We start from the raw sequence: 15,336 nt of genomic DNA, 5'->3' as shown, positions 1-15,336 counted from the left end.
GAGTGAGTGAGTGAGTGTGCGAGCGAGTGAATGCCAAACGATGCAACGGTTGTCAGCATCACCCCGAAGAAGCAACTAATGCATGCACATGCACTCTGTGTACACGTACATGCACAGTATGTCGTAAATGGGATGTACTCCGTAATCCATGTACATGTACTTACTTAGGGAGTAGGTGTGCTTCTACTCCGTACTAGGTAGTTGTACATCCCTCGCACCTACAAGAAATACTTGTACAGTACTCCGTACATGCACACATAAGTACGGAGCACGGGGTACGAAACAAGTATACCACTGAGCTTACGTATTATGGAGTACAGGTAGGTGTGCAAGTACTAACAGTAAGTGATCAAGTACTGTACTTACGTGTACTGTACGGTAGTACTTATGTACAACTACTTACAGCAGAGTAGGTGTAGGGAGTACGGAGTACAGAGTACCTGCTTGTACAAGCACTGTACACACTTGCATGTCGTGCCATACCCGTAAGCACGGTTCGAGACGTGCACAGTGTCCCTTCTTGGCCGAATGGCACCGTACTGTCTTAGATCCAACCAGTCACCCGCGCCGGCCCACCTCGCCAGTGCCGTGCCGACCAATGCTAGGCCGGCGCAGAAGCCACTCCCCCGCCATCAGCCGTTTTCCCGTTTCCCACATCTAACGAGAACGTTGCTTGTGGATGCAAGCCTGCGGACAAGACCTAAAGCACCACCACCTAAAGCACCGCCAACACCATCACCGTCACCACCACCGACTCGTCCGACGCAACAGAGCCTTCTCGCTCGACCTTGGCCACCGATCGACGACGACGACGACGACGACGGAGACGACCGACCGTCCAGGCAGCAACAGCCATAGAGGCTGCCATTCCACGACGCCGCGACGCGTCCGACGCTTCCTCGACCTACCCCGGCGTTTGTCGGAAATAGCAGCAAACCTCGTCGTACATCCCTCCCCCCTTGGCCGGCCCTTGGGCGACGCGGCGCCAGCTTTCCAACGACCTGCGTCTCCCTCGCCTCCCTCGCCCCTGAACAAAAGCGGGCGTGCCGACCGATTCCCATTTGCGTCAATCCATTCGTTCCCATCGCCCAGCGGCGCCCGTCGACTCGGAACATCGTCCTTCCTCGCCCTCGTCCTCGGCCCTTCGTGTCCATCAACGCCCCGGAGTGGCGTGGCCGACGACGACAGAGGCCAGGGCCTGCCTGCCCAGCCGATCAAGCAGACTCGCCCGCCGCGGGGACGAACCAGCGCAGTCCAAGGTGACTCCCATGGCGCTCGTCTAGCAGGCACCCGCTCCCGCCCTCCCTGCCACCCTCTCGTGTCCGCCGGAGCCGACCGACCGACCGACCGACCGACCGACTCCCCTGGCCTCCGCGGCCGGACGCAGCCCCGCGATGGAGACGCTCACGCCGGCCTCGGCCACGGTCAAGGCGGCCGCGACGCTCTGCTCGACGACCATCACCGCCGCCACCGGTCTCCTCACCATCGCCGGCGGCCCCGCCTCGGCCTCGGTCGCCCTCGCCAAGGCCATCGTCTACGAGGTGCCCTGCCCGACCGTCATGTCCCGGCTCGGCGCCGCCCTCCCGACGCCCGACGGCGCGACGGGGACGAGCACGGGGACGAGCACGGGCCTTCACGGCGCCAGCCCGAACCAGGCCGCCCGCGTCTCCGACTTCCGCGACCCCTTCTACTCGTCCACCTTTCCCATCTGCTACGCGCTCGCGGCGACGACGGTGACGGCCTACATGCTCCTCATCATGCTCTTCATCACCCCCCGATCCTTCCTCGACGGCGGCGTCATCTACCTCGGCCGCCGCGGCGGCTTCACCCGCGGCGCCTCGGGCGGCGACAACATCGGCGGCCGCCCCTGGCTGCAGAAGGTGGCGACGCTGACCGTCGCCGTCTCGCTCACCATCGCCACCCACGACACCTTCCAGGTCGCCCAGCGGCAGTACCAGTGGGGCGTCCAGAACTCAAAGGTGCTCCAGACGTCCGTCATGGGCAGCATGGAGCTCCGCGTCATCCGCGTCATCTCCAACACCTTCCTCTGGCTCGCCCAGGCCCAGACGCTCATCCGCCTCTTCCCCCGCCACCGGGAAAAGGTCATCATCAAGTGGGCCGCCTTCGGCCTCATCACCCTCGACCTCATCTTCAGCGCCCTCAACAGCTTCAAGGACCCCAACGCGAACCCGAACCCGATGGTGGCCAACTTCAACCACCCGATCCCCGCCCTCGCCTACCTCTTCCAGCTCCTGCTCGGCGTCCTCTACGCCGCCTGGGTCGTCTACTACGCCCTCATGAAGAAGCGGTACGCCTTCTACCACCCGCTCATGAAGAACATGCCGCTGCTCGCCATCATCTCCCTCGTCGCCGTCCTCATCCCCGTCGTCTTCTTCATCATGGACATCTCGAAGCCCGAGTTCACCGGCTGGGGCGACTACGTCCGCTGGGTCGGCGCCGCCGCCGCGAGCGTCATCGTCTGGGAGTGGGTGGAGCGGATAGAGGCCCTCGAGCGCGAGGAGAAGAAGGACGGCATCCTCGGCCGCGAGGTCTTTGACGGCGACGAGACGCTCGAGGTCAACGCGTCCGAGTTCCCCTGGCTCCGCCATCGAAAGTCGCGCAAGGACGACGACGACCACGGCGGCGGCGGCGTCCACGACGCCCACGTGCACGACGCGCCCGCCCACGCGGGCCACCATCGCCCGCGCGGCATCCTTCCCGGCGCTGCATGGCCGAGCTCGTCGGTCGCCACCGGCAGGCGGCACGCCCGCGCCGCCGACGCGCACGGCTCGGGTCGCCCGACGACGCAGCAGCCGCCGCCGCCCGCCACGGGCATCCTGCGCCCCCCGCTGTGGCCGACGCGCCCGCCGCCCGTCGCGACGCCCGTGAGCCGAACCGACACGCCGAGCGTCGCGAGCACCGTGTACGCGGTCCGATACCAGGCCGCGTCCGACGCGACGACGAGGACGCCGGATCCGTTTCCGGCCCAGCACGTCGGCGAGGATCTCGCACGCGACGATAGCCTCTCGCAAAGCCGCCGCGCGAGCGAGGACGAGGCGGCGATGCGGCACGCCGCCGAGCTGCCGACGCAGCTGCCGACGCCCGACACGTCGACGGACCTCGAGGCCAACGCCGGCGTCCCTCTGCGCTCGAGCCGATGGCGCCTCGCCCAACGGGGGTCCGAGGACAAGCCCGAGGCCGAGGTGCAGGCGCGGGAGATGAAGTCGCCGCGCCGAACCGACTCGTCCGGCTCCGACTCCGGGACGAGGGCCGGCACCGGCGCCGCGGCCGCGTCTGCCTCTGGAAGGTGGGACATCCGATCGAGGTTCGAAATGTTCGCCGCGAACCAGGCGGACAAGATTCGCGAGAAGCTGCGGCCGACGGCGGATACCGTCCACCTCCCTACGCAGTACATCCCCCCGCCGCCCCGGCGAGGCGCCGCGTTGCAGCAGGTGCTGGAGGAGGAGGAGCTGCAGGGCTCGGGAATGTCCGACGCGAGCAACGGCCGCCGTCCGACCAACGGAAGCTTGTCGAGGCAAGATGGCCGGGACGACGCGACGCAGCCGGGACGACCTGACGGCACGCTATCGCTCGCCGACGATGGGCCGCTGCTGTCGACGAACCCACCGCTCTGGCCCGGTGTGCGGAGGCGGGTCCTGACGTTTGAGAGCGACGACGACGACGACGACGACGACGACGACGACGACGATGACAACGACGACGACGACAACGACGACGATGACGGTGATGAGGGGGAAGAGGATGAGGAAGAGGATGAGGAAGCCAACGACGCCCATGACGGCGGAGGCGACCCGCTTTCTTCAGACAATGATCTTCCTTCTCAGCCTCTCCCGGTGGAATTGGAAAGGCGACGATGACGGCCTGGACTGGGGTTGCGGCGAGGTGAACGCCGATTGTTGGCCGGACGGACGTGTGTCCGAGTCGATGGGTGCATCGTGGAATCTGCATTTCGAGCGTGGCGTTGGTTGGTCGCTGTTGGTTGGGAATATATATATCCACGTGACGTGCAGTTCTGGATTGAAAACGGCCATGTACTCTACACCTGCGGCACATACTTTGATGCAAGCACCAGTATATACCAGTACCATATATATACTACATAACCGCCATGATTAACTCCAAAGACGCGTCCCTGCTCGAGCGAGCTTCGATGACTTTGTGCACCATCCATGCACGCGCGCGATTTACGTCTTCACACCTCCTGGGTGGCGACTGCATGGTACCGACAAAGTATATGGAGCGTGTCATCGTAAACAAGTCCACCTCACACGGTCGGTGCATGTCATTGATGTCACGATGCATCCGTGGCTGGCTGCTGGTGTTGCGTGCCGACCGACATAAGTAATACTAAAGTACAAGGGTATTTCAGGTGGTGCTGGTACTTGAACATGTAGGACCACCAGAATGTAAGGGTGTTTCAGGCACTCGGTACCACCGGTTCATGCACTTGCCGAGCGCTTCGTGCCAACGTGATATGACGGTGCTGTACGGCGTACTCCGTACCTAACACAGCACGTGTGCCTACTAATATTACTTGTGGGTGGTGTGCTGCTGTAGGTACGGTGCTTTACAGCGCGCGGGTACCTGGCCGGAGTGTTCCCACTGAACGCTCCCACTGAGCTCTCCCACTAAGCGCACCCACCAAAAAGCGCTCCCACTGAGCGCTCCCACTGCGCCCCCCACCTAAGGGCCTCATGGTCGATGAAAGTGGGGCGGGTGATTTTGGTTAATTTAATTCAAATCCAAACTAATGCCGTCCCTCGTCACCGCGTTGTTACGACTCGTACACACCTACACATTCGCGCACCGTTGGGAGCGGTAGGAGTACGCAGTGCTGCATCGTATATGGATATTCAGAGTATGTCAAAACCGGTCTAGCCATTCTCTCGCCATTCATTTTCTCTCCTTCCCCTTCTTCCCCGTCCGCTCTTCGTCCTCACATCCCCGCTGCCCTCCAAGGACCCGAACCCTGGTCGTCGAGTGACGGCCTCATTGCGAATCGGTGCATCCCGACGACGACAGCAAAGGGAAAGAAAGCCGTCCCGAAATTCGTCCCCAGATCGTCCTTTTGCTCACGCGGAGCCTCAGCCTCAGCCTGTTCGATAGCCCAGCAGTTGGACGAGCCAACCAACCAGCCGAGCCGGCCGTGGGCGTCAGCCTTGCTTCAGCCCCCGGACTGACCGTATTGCTTTGTTCTCGCGCCAGCCAGCCGTCTATCTGCTCTCGTCTCCCTCTACGCGTGCGTGCCGTTGCCGACAGACGCTGCTCGACAGGCTTGGGCCGCGAACGTCCATACGCGACGACGCGGCAATTGAAGACGCCAGACATTGGTCATTGGACGCGACATTGGCATCGGACACTGGACTCTGGGCATTGGATCTTGGACATCGGACTTGAATCTTGGACCTTGGACGTCAAACGTTGGGCGTTGGACAGCAGTCACCGACAGACCTTGACCCCCCAACGTTGACCTTTTGAAAGCCAAACGGAGCGAGCGCGGCGAGCCACATACGCAGAGGACGACCGACACACACAGACACCGCATACAACCCCACACCACACGTACACACACGACACGCACGCCGAAACATGTCAGAGCCGTTCCCCCTCCTCAGCACCTCGGCCGACCAGCTGCATGCCGTCGAGGCCGAGGCGGTCCGTCGCCGCCGTCGCAAGAGCAGCGGGCTCGGCGGCGACATTCGCGCGGGAGACACGGGAGCGCCGGCCCTCGCCTCGAGTAGCGCGAGCCTCGACGCGAGCCTCGACGACGGCCGCCGTCACGATGGCCTCTCCTCCCCGACGAGGCCGACGTCGCGTCCGTCCAAGCGGCCTTCCAAGCGGCGTCGCGCCCGTCGCCTCCTCTCCCGCGTCCGCCAGACGATGATCAAGTACACCTTCCTCCTGCCCGCCTGCATCCTCGCCCTCTTCCTCACCGGCTACGCCCTCAACCCGACCGAGTCGAACCCGTTCCACAAGTGCATCTTCCTCTCCTACCGCCTCCCGCGCCTCGATCCCACCCAGCCGGTCCAGTACGGCAAGGGTCCCTGGGACCTCGCCTTCGTCGCCTTCTACATCGTCGTCCTCTCCTTCACCCGCGAGTTCATCATGCAGCAGCTCCTCCGGCCCCTCGCCCGCCGCACCGGCCTCGGCCGCTCCAAGCAGGCCCGCTTCATGGAGCAGCTCTACACCGCCCTCTACTTCGGCCTCCTCGGCCCCGCCGGCATGTACGTCATGAGCCGCACGCCCGTCTGGTACTTCAACACGCACGGCATGTACGCCGACTTCCCCCACCGCACCCACGAGGCCTCCATCAAGTTCTACTACCTCTTCCAGGCCGCCTACTGGGCCCAGCAGGCCATCGTCCTCGTCCTCGGCATGGAGAAGCCCCGGAAGGACTTCAAGGAGCTCGTCGGCCACCACATCGTCAGCCTCTTTCTCATCGGCCTCAGCTACAGCTTCCACTTCACCTACATCGGCATCGCCGTCTATACTACCCATGACATCAGCGACTTCTTCCTCGCCACCTCCAAGGTCCTCAACTACATCGACCACCCCCTTGTCGGGCCCTACTTCTTCCTCTTCATGTGCGTCTGGATCTACCTCCGCCACTACATCAACATCAAGATTCTCTGGTCCCTCTTCACCGAGTTCCGCACCGTCGGCCCCTTCCAGCTCGACTGGGCCGCCCAGCAGTACAAGTGTTGGATCAGCCAGTACATCACCACCGCTCTGCTCGGCTCCCTGCAAGCCCTCAACCTGTTCTGGCTCTTTTACATCGTCCGCATCGCCTACCGCTTCGTGAGGGACAGCACCGCCGAGGACGACCGCTCCGAGGACGAGGCCGACGACGACGACGACGAGGTCGATGAGAAGCCAAAGCCGAGCAAGGCCGCTCCCGCGCCCGAAGTCAACGGCAAGTCGCGATTAGACACGAGCCCACGTCCAACACTGGATGGTCCAAAACCACGAAAAACACCGGCAGCAGAGTGACACCACAATGCTTTTGTCATTTAGTTTCGTCACATGTCACATGTCACATGAATTGACTCCCACCCACACGTCCATGGCAGATAGCCCGAGCATGGGGCACACGACATACGTGCATACATGGCGTTGAGCGAAATCATCATCGGAAGCAGCAGCAGCAGCAGCAGCAGCATCAGCAGTAGCATCAGCAGTAGCTATCACAACAGCAATCATAGTCCAAATTTCAACCCTCACCAACCCTGTTGGGGAAGCAACCTGTGACGGATACTCCAAGCACTAGCCCGGCGTTGTGTTTCTGAAAGAAAAGTAATGAAGTGAAGCATGCATCCTCATGCACGCGCTTCCGATGCTTTCCACCCGCCTTCGAATCTACCTCGAAGTCAGTGTTTGTTGGAAAGGGAAAGTGGTGATGCTTCATTACAATGGCCCAGAAGGGCAGGGAAAGCCCGAACGAGAGAAAATCGTTGCTCTGCGTGCGGCCTGTGTTCCTCGCGCGCCTCGCATTGCTCTCTCGGTCGCTGTATTATTATAATTCGTTCATGTCTATTGCTAATATATTCTCCGTCACTTGGTAACACAACCGTCAGTCAACCCCTTCCCTGTGTCGATTATTGGCGTGGGACGGCAGACGCCCGTACTTCCTGTCCAGCTTCCGAGTGCGACTCGGATGTTTTGCACTTTCGTTGATGAAGACAGCACGACGATTCCGCAAAGCATGCGCTTGATGTCTGGCTTCTCCTCACGTGCTACCATGTTTCGTCCTGACCCCCCCAATCACGGTGTGCGTGCGCATGCATGCGCGCGTGCGTGTTGCTGCCCTAGGATGCACGACGGTAGGAGAAGAATCATTGCGTGGAATAGTCTTTGTATGATCATTCCTGCATCAAATCCTATTCCTATCTCGCCGATGTTGCATGATCTCATATTTTCATTCGCCATCTCTGCAGACAACTCTGAGTCCAGCGTCTATCTACCCGAAACTTGATGACAGAGTCTCCCCCTGAAGCATGCAATCTCGAGCCACGCGAACAAAGGCGCAACTCCCATTCAGTATCGATCTCTTTTGCTTGACCCCGTGCGTGGCATTTCATGAAGGTTCCCCCAAAAAGCAATAGCGGTTCCATGGGGAAACGAGTATATGCTAGTCGCTAAACTCCGCTCTGTGGACTATGCCATTCCATATCCGTGCCGCCTGCCTGCCCTTTCCACAACTCCCCGTCGCGGCATGCATGTTGATATGCATTCCGTCTTCGACCGCTTTGTTCCTGACAGTGCAGGTGAACCGATCAGACGGTTCTGAAAGGGCGGTAGAGCAGCACACCTCCGTCGTTTCGATCATTAGTTTCCCTTTTGGTCTACCAATACCGACTCATGGAAACCCATGCTTCATGACCGATAGGAGGGACGACAAACACAAAAGAATGATGCGATGGAATAAAAAGAAAACAAACACACATCACCAGGCTGTCTCTCTCGAGTGATTATCCGAGTATTACCGAGTATGACTTGAAAGAGACTGCGTCAGGTCCAGTAGACGAGGGAATGCACCGTCAGCCAATCGTCGCGTTCATAGTCGGGCAATCCCCGACACGAACGAGCAACTGGATTAGCAAAGGCTGTTCCGTATCACTGATTGTCATCCGCTCGGTCGAATGGCCAAGCTCTCTCACGAACAAGTCTTCTCAAGCCGAGACAAGGTAGGTTATTAGTCGGGGAAACGAGGCCAAGGCAATCGTTCCAACGCCCGACGGAAAGTAAAACACACCTCAAACGCCGATGTAATGCTCTTCTCGAACTGGCCCCATTATGAAAAGTGCATGGTAGACGTCAAATCATTCGTTCCGTTTTCTTGTCAAGTGATGAGGGGAAATGCGTGAGTTGACCCGTTATATGTCAACTCCGAAAAGGTGGTGAAGTAAATGGAGGTGCAGAAAACGATGGCCAACTTTTGGACAAACGGCTCGTCCAATGGCGTTCAGGCACCTTGGTTTTGGTGGTAAGGCATGTGAATCAGCTGGCGGGTGTGCATGGCGCAGAATCTTCCGAATCGGATCATGCGCTGCACGTTGGGCCAACCACCCTATCGTCGGAATCCCGCTCCTTCGCTTGTGCGCGTCGCGGCATCCGAGTGCTGCTCTGTCGGGCGAACCTCTGCGTGCGTCGACTCGACGTCCGAGGACACAGCCGACGAGTCCGAGGACGAGGACGAGGACGAGCTCTCCTCGCCGCCTTTGCTCTTGGACGTGCCATTATCCGACAGGGTACCAGAAGACCCGAGGTTGTGGTAATCGTCCGTGTGCTCGTCGGCCGCGTCGTTCTTGGCGCCCATGTTGGCTCTCTTCATCGCCTTGGCCGCCTTGATGGTAGCTTCTCTCGCCTTGCCCAGAGCCCGTTCGGCCCTGATTTGCTTCTCCCACATCGAGGCATAACGACCCTGGGCAGCAAGCAGCTCCTCGTGAGTGCCTTTTTCAACAATCTCGCCGGCATGGAGAACAATGATCTGGTCAGCATGTGTGATTGTGGACAGTCTGTGTCTGTAGAAGTCGTCAGCAACGCCATCGGCCGGCTCACGTTCGGTCGGTGGAGGCTTACGCAATGACAAGTAACGTCCGTCCTTCGCCTATCTTCCACACGTTATCCTGAATCTCCTGTTCCGTGTGGGTGTCCAAGGCCGACGTTGCCTCGTCCAGCATGATGATTCGTGGATCCTTGAGGATGGTTCGGGCAATGGCGACACGCTGCTTCTCGCCTCCGCTCAGTCGCAGGCCTCTCTCTCCGACCTGAGTGTCGTATTTGTCCGGAAAGGACATGATGCGATCATGGATGCTCGCGGCGATGCAAGCCTCGTACACCTGCTTATCCGTGGCGGCCGGGTTGGCGTACTTCAGGTTGTACATGAGAGTCTCGTTGAAAAGGGTTGTGTCCTGGGGTACAACGCCGATATGCTTCCTCACGGAGTTGATGGTGAGATCCTTGACATTCTTGCCATCGAGCTCAATGCTGCCTTCCTCGCAGTCGTAGTAGCGGAACATGTGGCGGAACAAGGTCGACTTGCCGCCGCCAGACTCCCCGACGAAAGCCGTGGTCGTGCCGGGGGCGCACTCGAAACTGATGTTGCGCAGAGCTGGCTTCCGCCGGTCATAGGCAAAGCTAACGTTGTTCCATCGAATGCGTCCGCTGTAGTTCACCAACGGCTGCGCGTGCGGTGTGTCGAGGACGGTAGGTTGAATCTTGAACAGCTCGAGGAGCCGCTCGCCGGAAATCATGGCCTGCTGGACCGTTCGGTAGAATGTGCCGAAAAAGTTCAGTGGGCCCTGCAACTGGGTGAGGTAGGACACAACCGTGAACCAGTCACCGGTCTCTCTGACGCCGACGGCGACTTGCCACCCGCAGACCGACGCGGCAATGATCCTGCCCAGGTTGAAGACCAGAGTCTGGCAGATGTTCATCAGGACCATGCCAATCTGCACCTTGGCCTCGGCTGTTTGGAAGACGCCGACCTTGTCCTGGTATCGGTTCGACTCGTACTCTTCGGCGTTGAAGTATTTGACGGTTTCGTAGCTCGAAATCGAATCGTTCTTTATCGCCTCCTCGTCGCGATCGGCATTCGTCATCTCCCGTCTTTGGTCGGCCCGGGTGGATGCCATCTTTATCGTCATGTAGAGGTACCAGCACGTGCCCACGAGGTTGATCTCGGCATACAATGGGCCGAAATAGACGTAGAAGACGGTTATGGACAAGAACAGGTCGAAGAGCATGGGGACAACCTGGAACGTCACCTGCTCGAGAAATTGGTTGATGGCAGAACCCTTGTTGAGCGCGGAGAGCACCTCGCCGGTGCGTTTGGATAGGTGGAAGTCGAGGCTGAGGGAGTGGACATGGTTGAATGCCGCCGTCGTCAGGCCGCGGTAGGAGTACTGGGAGACGGGGATCCAGAGCAACGATCGCAACGAGCCCAGCAGGCCAGACTGGCCCTGGAGAATCCAAAGGGCGCCAAGCAGTAGAAGGTCTTGCAGGGGGAAGTTCTCGGTGGTGAGCGGTGCCCCTCGCTTGACGTCGTTGATGGCGTACTCGAGCCTTTTGACGACGCGGCCGATCTGATAGGGCACCGCCATGTTGACCAGGCGCTGGAGGATGACCAACCCGAAACACACGAGCACGTGAAGCTTGAGAACGACGTTGTCCTTGGGCCATAAATAGGGGAAAAAGAGCGAGTACCCTCTCAGGTACTCCCACCAGGTCCTCTGGGGCAGTTTCTCTGGGCGATAGAACGCCGCCGGTTCGTCCTTTCCCTGGCCATTCCTGCCGGCGGACCTGGCGGGGTTTGAAGCGGACTGGCTGCGGCGCCGTTGCGCTCGACTGCCGCTGCCGGCACTGCGTTCCAACGGAGCGCCCTGGCTCTGGCCATTGGATTCGCAGTTTGCATGATCGTCTTGCGTTTCATAGGACAAACGGGTGGTGGACCCGTTGAGCAGCGGCGTCGTCTCGACGGCGGCATGGCCTTCTTCAGCGCTGTCGGCGTTTCGGCGTGCCTTGAACATCCAGGCTGTGCAGAAGAGCGCGATGAGGAGGACCATGTGCAGTATTCTGACAAAGTACAGCGTCAGGTCGATCTTTGTCCAACGGTCAACGCAGCTGCCGTCTTCCGCATTCCCTTCAGTCCAATGTTCGGTTCGGATGGAACGAGCAAAATGGCAGTCCGCGGCGGCGATGAAGGTGGCGGCGGCGAGGACGACCTCGCCGACGAGGCCCATGACCCAGACGATCAAGTGAACGATGTTGGGGCCTTTGCGCCAGTCGAATAGCGAGAAAAGGATATAGAGGTAGAAGAAGGCCGATCCGGTGACGTGAACCTGTAAAGCGTACGTTAGCAGCCGCGGGTGGAAGCGGGAGAATCGGTGGCATTCTCGTTCCATTGCCGCCGAGGAATGAACGCACCACACTCCACTCCCCAGCCCAAGGAAGACCTTCCTTCGACCACCTGTACGGATCCTCGTGGTAAAAGGCGTGGTTGAACATGAAAGCGCCACTGGCGATGTACGTCAGGCAAACGACCGATGCAAGGTAGCGGAAGGCGTTCTTGGCGGCTTTGCCGAAGCGAGGACCGATTTTACGCTCGCCATCGTCGCGTTTCTTGCGTTTGGTTATGGGAAGTGGCTTCCCACCCGGTCCCTTGACGAGTGGCTTCACAGCATCCTCCTGCTTCTTGGCGTTGTAGACGCTGTAGAAAGCGGCACCGGTTACGAAGCTGATGAGAAGTATCAGTGCGTACAGGTACTGGGTCTCGCGGAGGATGAGGTCGACGGTGCCGGAGCGATCGCCGTGGGTGCCACGTCGGTCTGGCGGTGGTATATCGTCGTCGGCCGCCATGGCAGACTAGAAATCAAGGTCGGAAGTGTCAGCGCCGCGTGTTTGACAGAGCAGAAGGCATTGATTGAACGACGGCAGAAGCAGCGATGGCGCCGGAGGCGGAGGAGTCGAGGAGGGGAGGAGGGGAAGATGACAGTTATGGGGAAGGAGCCGTTGGTCCCGAGAGACGGGGAGGTGCCGCGAAAGGTGATGCTGTGCAAGGAGTGCTGTGAATCGAGGCAAGACCGCGCGGTGAGTAGGAGCAACAGTGACCGGTGCACGGCACACAGCTCGTCACTCATCATCGGCGCAGCAGAATTCACGTCCGAATTTGACGACGGGTTTGGGCCACGATTGCCCGAGCGAGGGAACGGAGAGGAGCAGAGCAACGGCAGTGTACCAAGCAAAGCAGACAGAGGGAGGACATACGCAGAGTCAATTCGAGTCAATCACCTTGAGCCAACCATTGCCCTACCGTGGCAATTGGTAGAAGCTGGCGATGGCAGAGGTTCGGATGGCTGCGAATCGGCGACGAGGCTGTGGAATGAGGCGAACGAGGTGTCACCGGAGATGCGTATGGGGAGGAGGGGGGAGGAGAACGAGGAGGAGGAGGAGTAGGAGGAGGAGGAGGGGAGGGAGGGGAGAAAACGACAGACGAAGAGTCGTAGGAGAATCGCGGTTGGAGTTCTGGATCACGTCGTCGATTTGCTAAGTGTTGGTGAGGTAGGAGCTCGTAAATCCCGGGTTTGGTTGTCCCATGTCACTGCCACTGCGCCCACTCTTCACACACACACACACACACATGCACACACACATGCACACACACACAAGCACGCTTGTGCGCTACTACCACTTTAGGTACGGAGTCCCAAGGTTAGTAAGTACTAGGTAGCAAGTACCCAAGTACTAACTTGGGTACGGAGTATTCACACCCCTCCCCCTCCCCCCTCCCCTCCTCTCCCCCCCCACCCCGCCGCCGCCGCTGAACCCCGGCTGAACTAGCTATTACTAGGTACTTGTACGTGTTACTAACTCAGCACAGCTACGAGGCAATGGGAGGGTACGACGACTCGTATGTTTGTTCTGGGTTGTGGCGGCGTTATTGAACCGACCGAGGTTGTACGGAGTAATACCACTCAGAAGTGAACAACGGAGGCGTCGAGGTGCGCAACGGCCTACAGGGGGTCTCCTGGCATGTACTTGTGCTCTGCTCGTGCAATCCATTGGGCGGCGTTTAACATGTACACATATACTTGCGTCGATTTCCTGCACAGCGCAGAGGCAAGTGTGCGGTACTGCAGTCTCCAGCACACCTACGCACACACGACGGGCAGCGGCCTCGGTGGCAACAGGCGAACCTGACGTTGGCTCCTCGTGACAGCCGCTAGCGAACACCCATCAAGGAGGGAGTCAGGGGCCCCGTGCCGTGGCCGTCTGAGATGCGGACAACCAACAGACAACCAACAAGCAAGCCAAGGTGGTGCACTGAGACAGCGACAGCACGGGCAGCAGAACAGATGATGTAACGGGCTCGGTCGGCGGCACATCGCCAATGGTGATGATGACGACGACGTTCATTGGCATTTCCGCTCCAAAGCGACCGACGGAGCGAGAGGCGATGTAACAGATTGACTGAGCGAACCCGGTTGGTTACGCAGTCGGGACGCAAAGAACGAACAGGCACAAGGTGTGTGCGTCGTGCGTTGGCATCCCAACGAAGGAGGCTGCCGTGAAAGCCGATGGCAGGTTCGGCTGCTTGGCTGTTGTCTTGTCGAGTCAGCATCAAGTTGGGATCGGGCATCGACTGCCATGAGGAGCCGTCCGAGGACTGGATCGGCATGCATGGGAAGAAGTGGAAATAGAAGTATGCTGGCGAGAGCGCCTGATGGGTGCCTTAGCGTCATCGAGATTTGATGGGCACAAAGCACACTACCTCTCTGCCTCGCCACATGCTTGGTGCTGATTCCCATACTTGCGGCATCAACTGCGCGTGCTTGCCGATAAGCAGTCTCACTCAACACCTAGGACTCGCTGCCAGTGCTACTGAGTACAAGTGCAGGTGCTGTACGGAGTACCCTGGCACCCTACCTCCCATCTTCCGTGCTTACTTGTACTAATACCATGTACCGAGGAAATCCGGGAGTATCAAGACGGGGTGACCCAGCAATAACTCGGAGGACCACCTGTACTTAATACTTACTACTTACCTGAGAGGGGTAGGCACCTTGGTTGGTACCATGAAATAATTACAGTATGTACAGTACTTGTGCAAGTAAGTACATGTACGGCCAGCAGTAACCGTTATTGGTGGATTCCAATCCAACGGGCAGCGGGAGCTCCGTAAGACACTGTGAGGGTTGCAATGCTTCTTGGCCGTCCCAGTAGATTGGGCCGTCCCTGCACATGCCGGTTTGCCCAAGTGCCACATAGAATTACTGCAGATGCACAGAGGTACAAACGAAGTACACCTACGATGACGGCCTACCTGTAATTGTCAGCCGGAATCCATGATCCGGGGCCTCCAACTGCTGCGGTTGAGAGGGTCGAGCGCACTGTGGCGCATCAGGCATCGAAACAAGTTGCCAAAATTCCAGGAAGGGGGGGGGGGGTATTAAAACGGCGGATTCTGACACCCTTCATTCGTGCACTTCACCCCCGTACTCGTATGTTTGCACGGATGCTCGCCAAGTTCGAAAGCTCGTGCGATCTCAGGAAGCCATTGCGAATCCGATGAAATAGTCTAGAAGCCGGCATCAACTCCGTGGGACTTATGTTCGCACTGTGGCGAAAGCTAGGTAGATACGTAGGTGTACGTACATATTACTTGCAGGTACGAACTACCTGTTACTTGCATGTACTGTTGGTTAGTACCTTGCAACGCGTGCTACGGCACTGCTACCTTCAATACACTCGTACTGGGCAAACGCAAGTTTGTGCCTGCAGTAAGTATACAAGTATTACTTACTACTCCGTGATGTG

General features: G+C 59.1%; 3 protein-coding genes across 3 annotated transcripts; 2 read left to right on the top strand and 1 right to left on the bottom strand.

The window, feature by feature from the left end:
* Positions 1–1,394: 1,394 nt before the first annotated feature.
* On the top strand, positions 1,395–3,878 carry DCS_02571 (pH signaling pathway protein; the record flags this gene model as incomplete). Its single annotated transcript, XM_040799898.1, has 1 exon — positions 1,395–3,878. The coding sequence occupies one exon, from the start codon at positions 1,395–1,397 to the stop codon at positions 3,876–3,878; it is 2,484 nt and encodes an 827-aa protein (XP_040660781.1).
* Positions 3,879–5,610: 1,732 nt separating this feature from the next.
* DCS_02570 (putative longevity-assurance protein LAG1) lies at positions 5,611–7,011 on the top strand (the record flags this gene model as incomplete). The annotated part of the gene is made up of 1 exon (XM_040799897.1): positions 5,611–7,011. One exon carries the CDS (start codon positions 5,611–5,613, stop codon positions 7,009–7,011), a length of 1,401 nt encoding a protein of 466 aa, XP_040660780.1.
* Positions 7,012–9,088: 2,077 nt separating this feature from the next.
* On the bottom strand, positions 9,089–12,378 carry DCS_02569 (heavy metal tolerance protein precursor; the record flags this gene model as incomplete). Its single annotated transcript, XM_040799896.1, has 3 exons — positions 9,089–9,542; positions 9,601–11,861; positions 11,947–12,378. The coding sequence occupies 3 exons, from the start codon at positions 12,376–12,378 to the stop codon at positions 9,089–9,091; spliced, it is 3,147 nt and encodes a 1,048-aa protein (XP_040660779.1).
* Positions 12,379–15,336: the final 2,958 nt, after the last annotated feature.

This window comes from Drechmeria coniospora, chromosome 01 (genome assembly GCF_001625195.1).
Source record: "Drechmeria coniospora strain ARSEF 6962 chromosome 01, whole genome shotgun sequence".
NCBI lineage: Eukaryota > Fungi > Ascomycota > Sordariomycetes > Hypocreales > Ophiocordycipitaceae > Drechmeria > Drechmeria coniospora.
The sequence above is the reverse complement of the archived record's forward strand: the minus strand, read 5'-3'. Positions and strand labels throughout refer to the sequence as shown.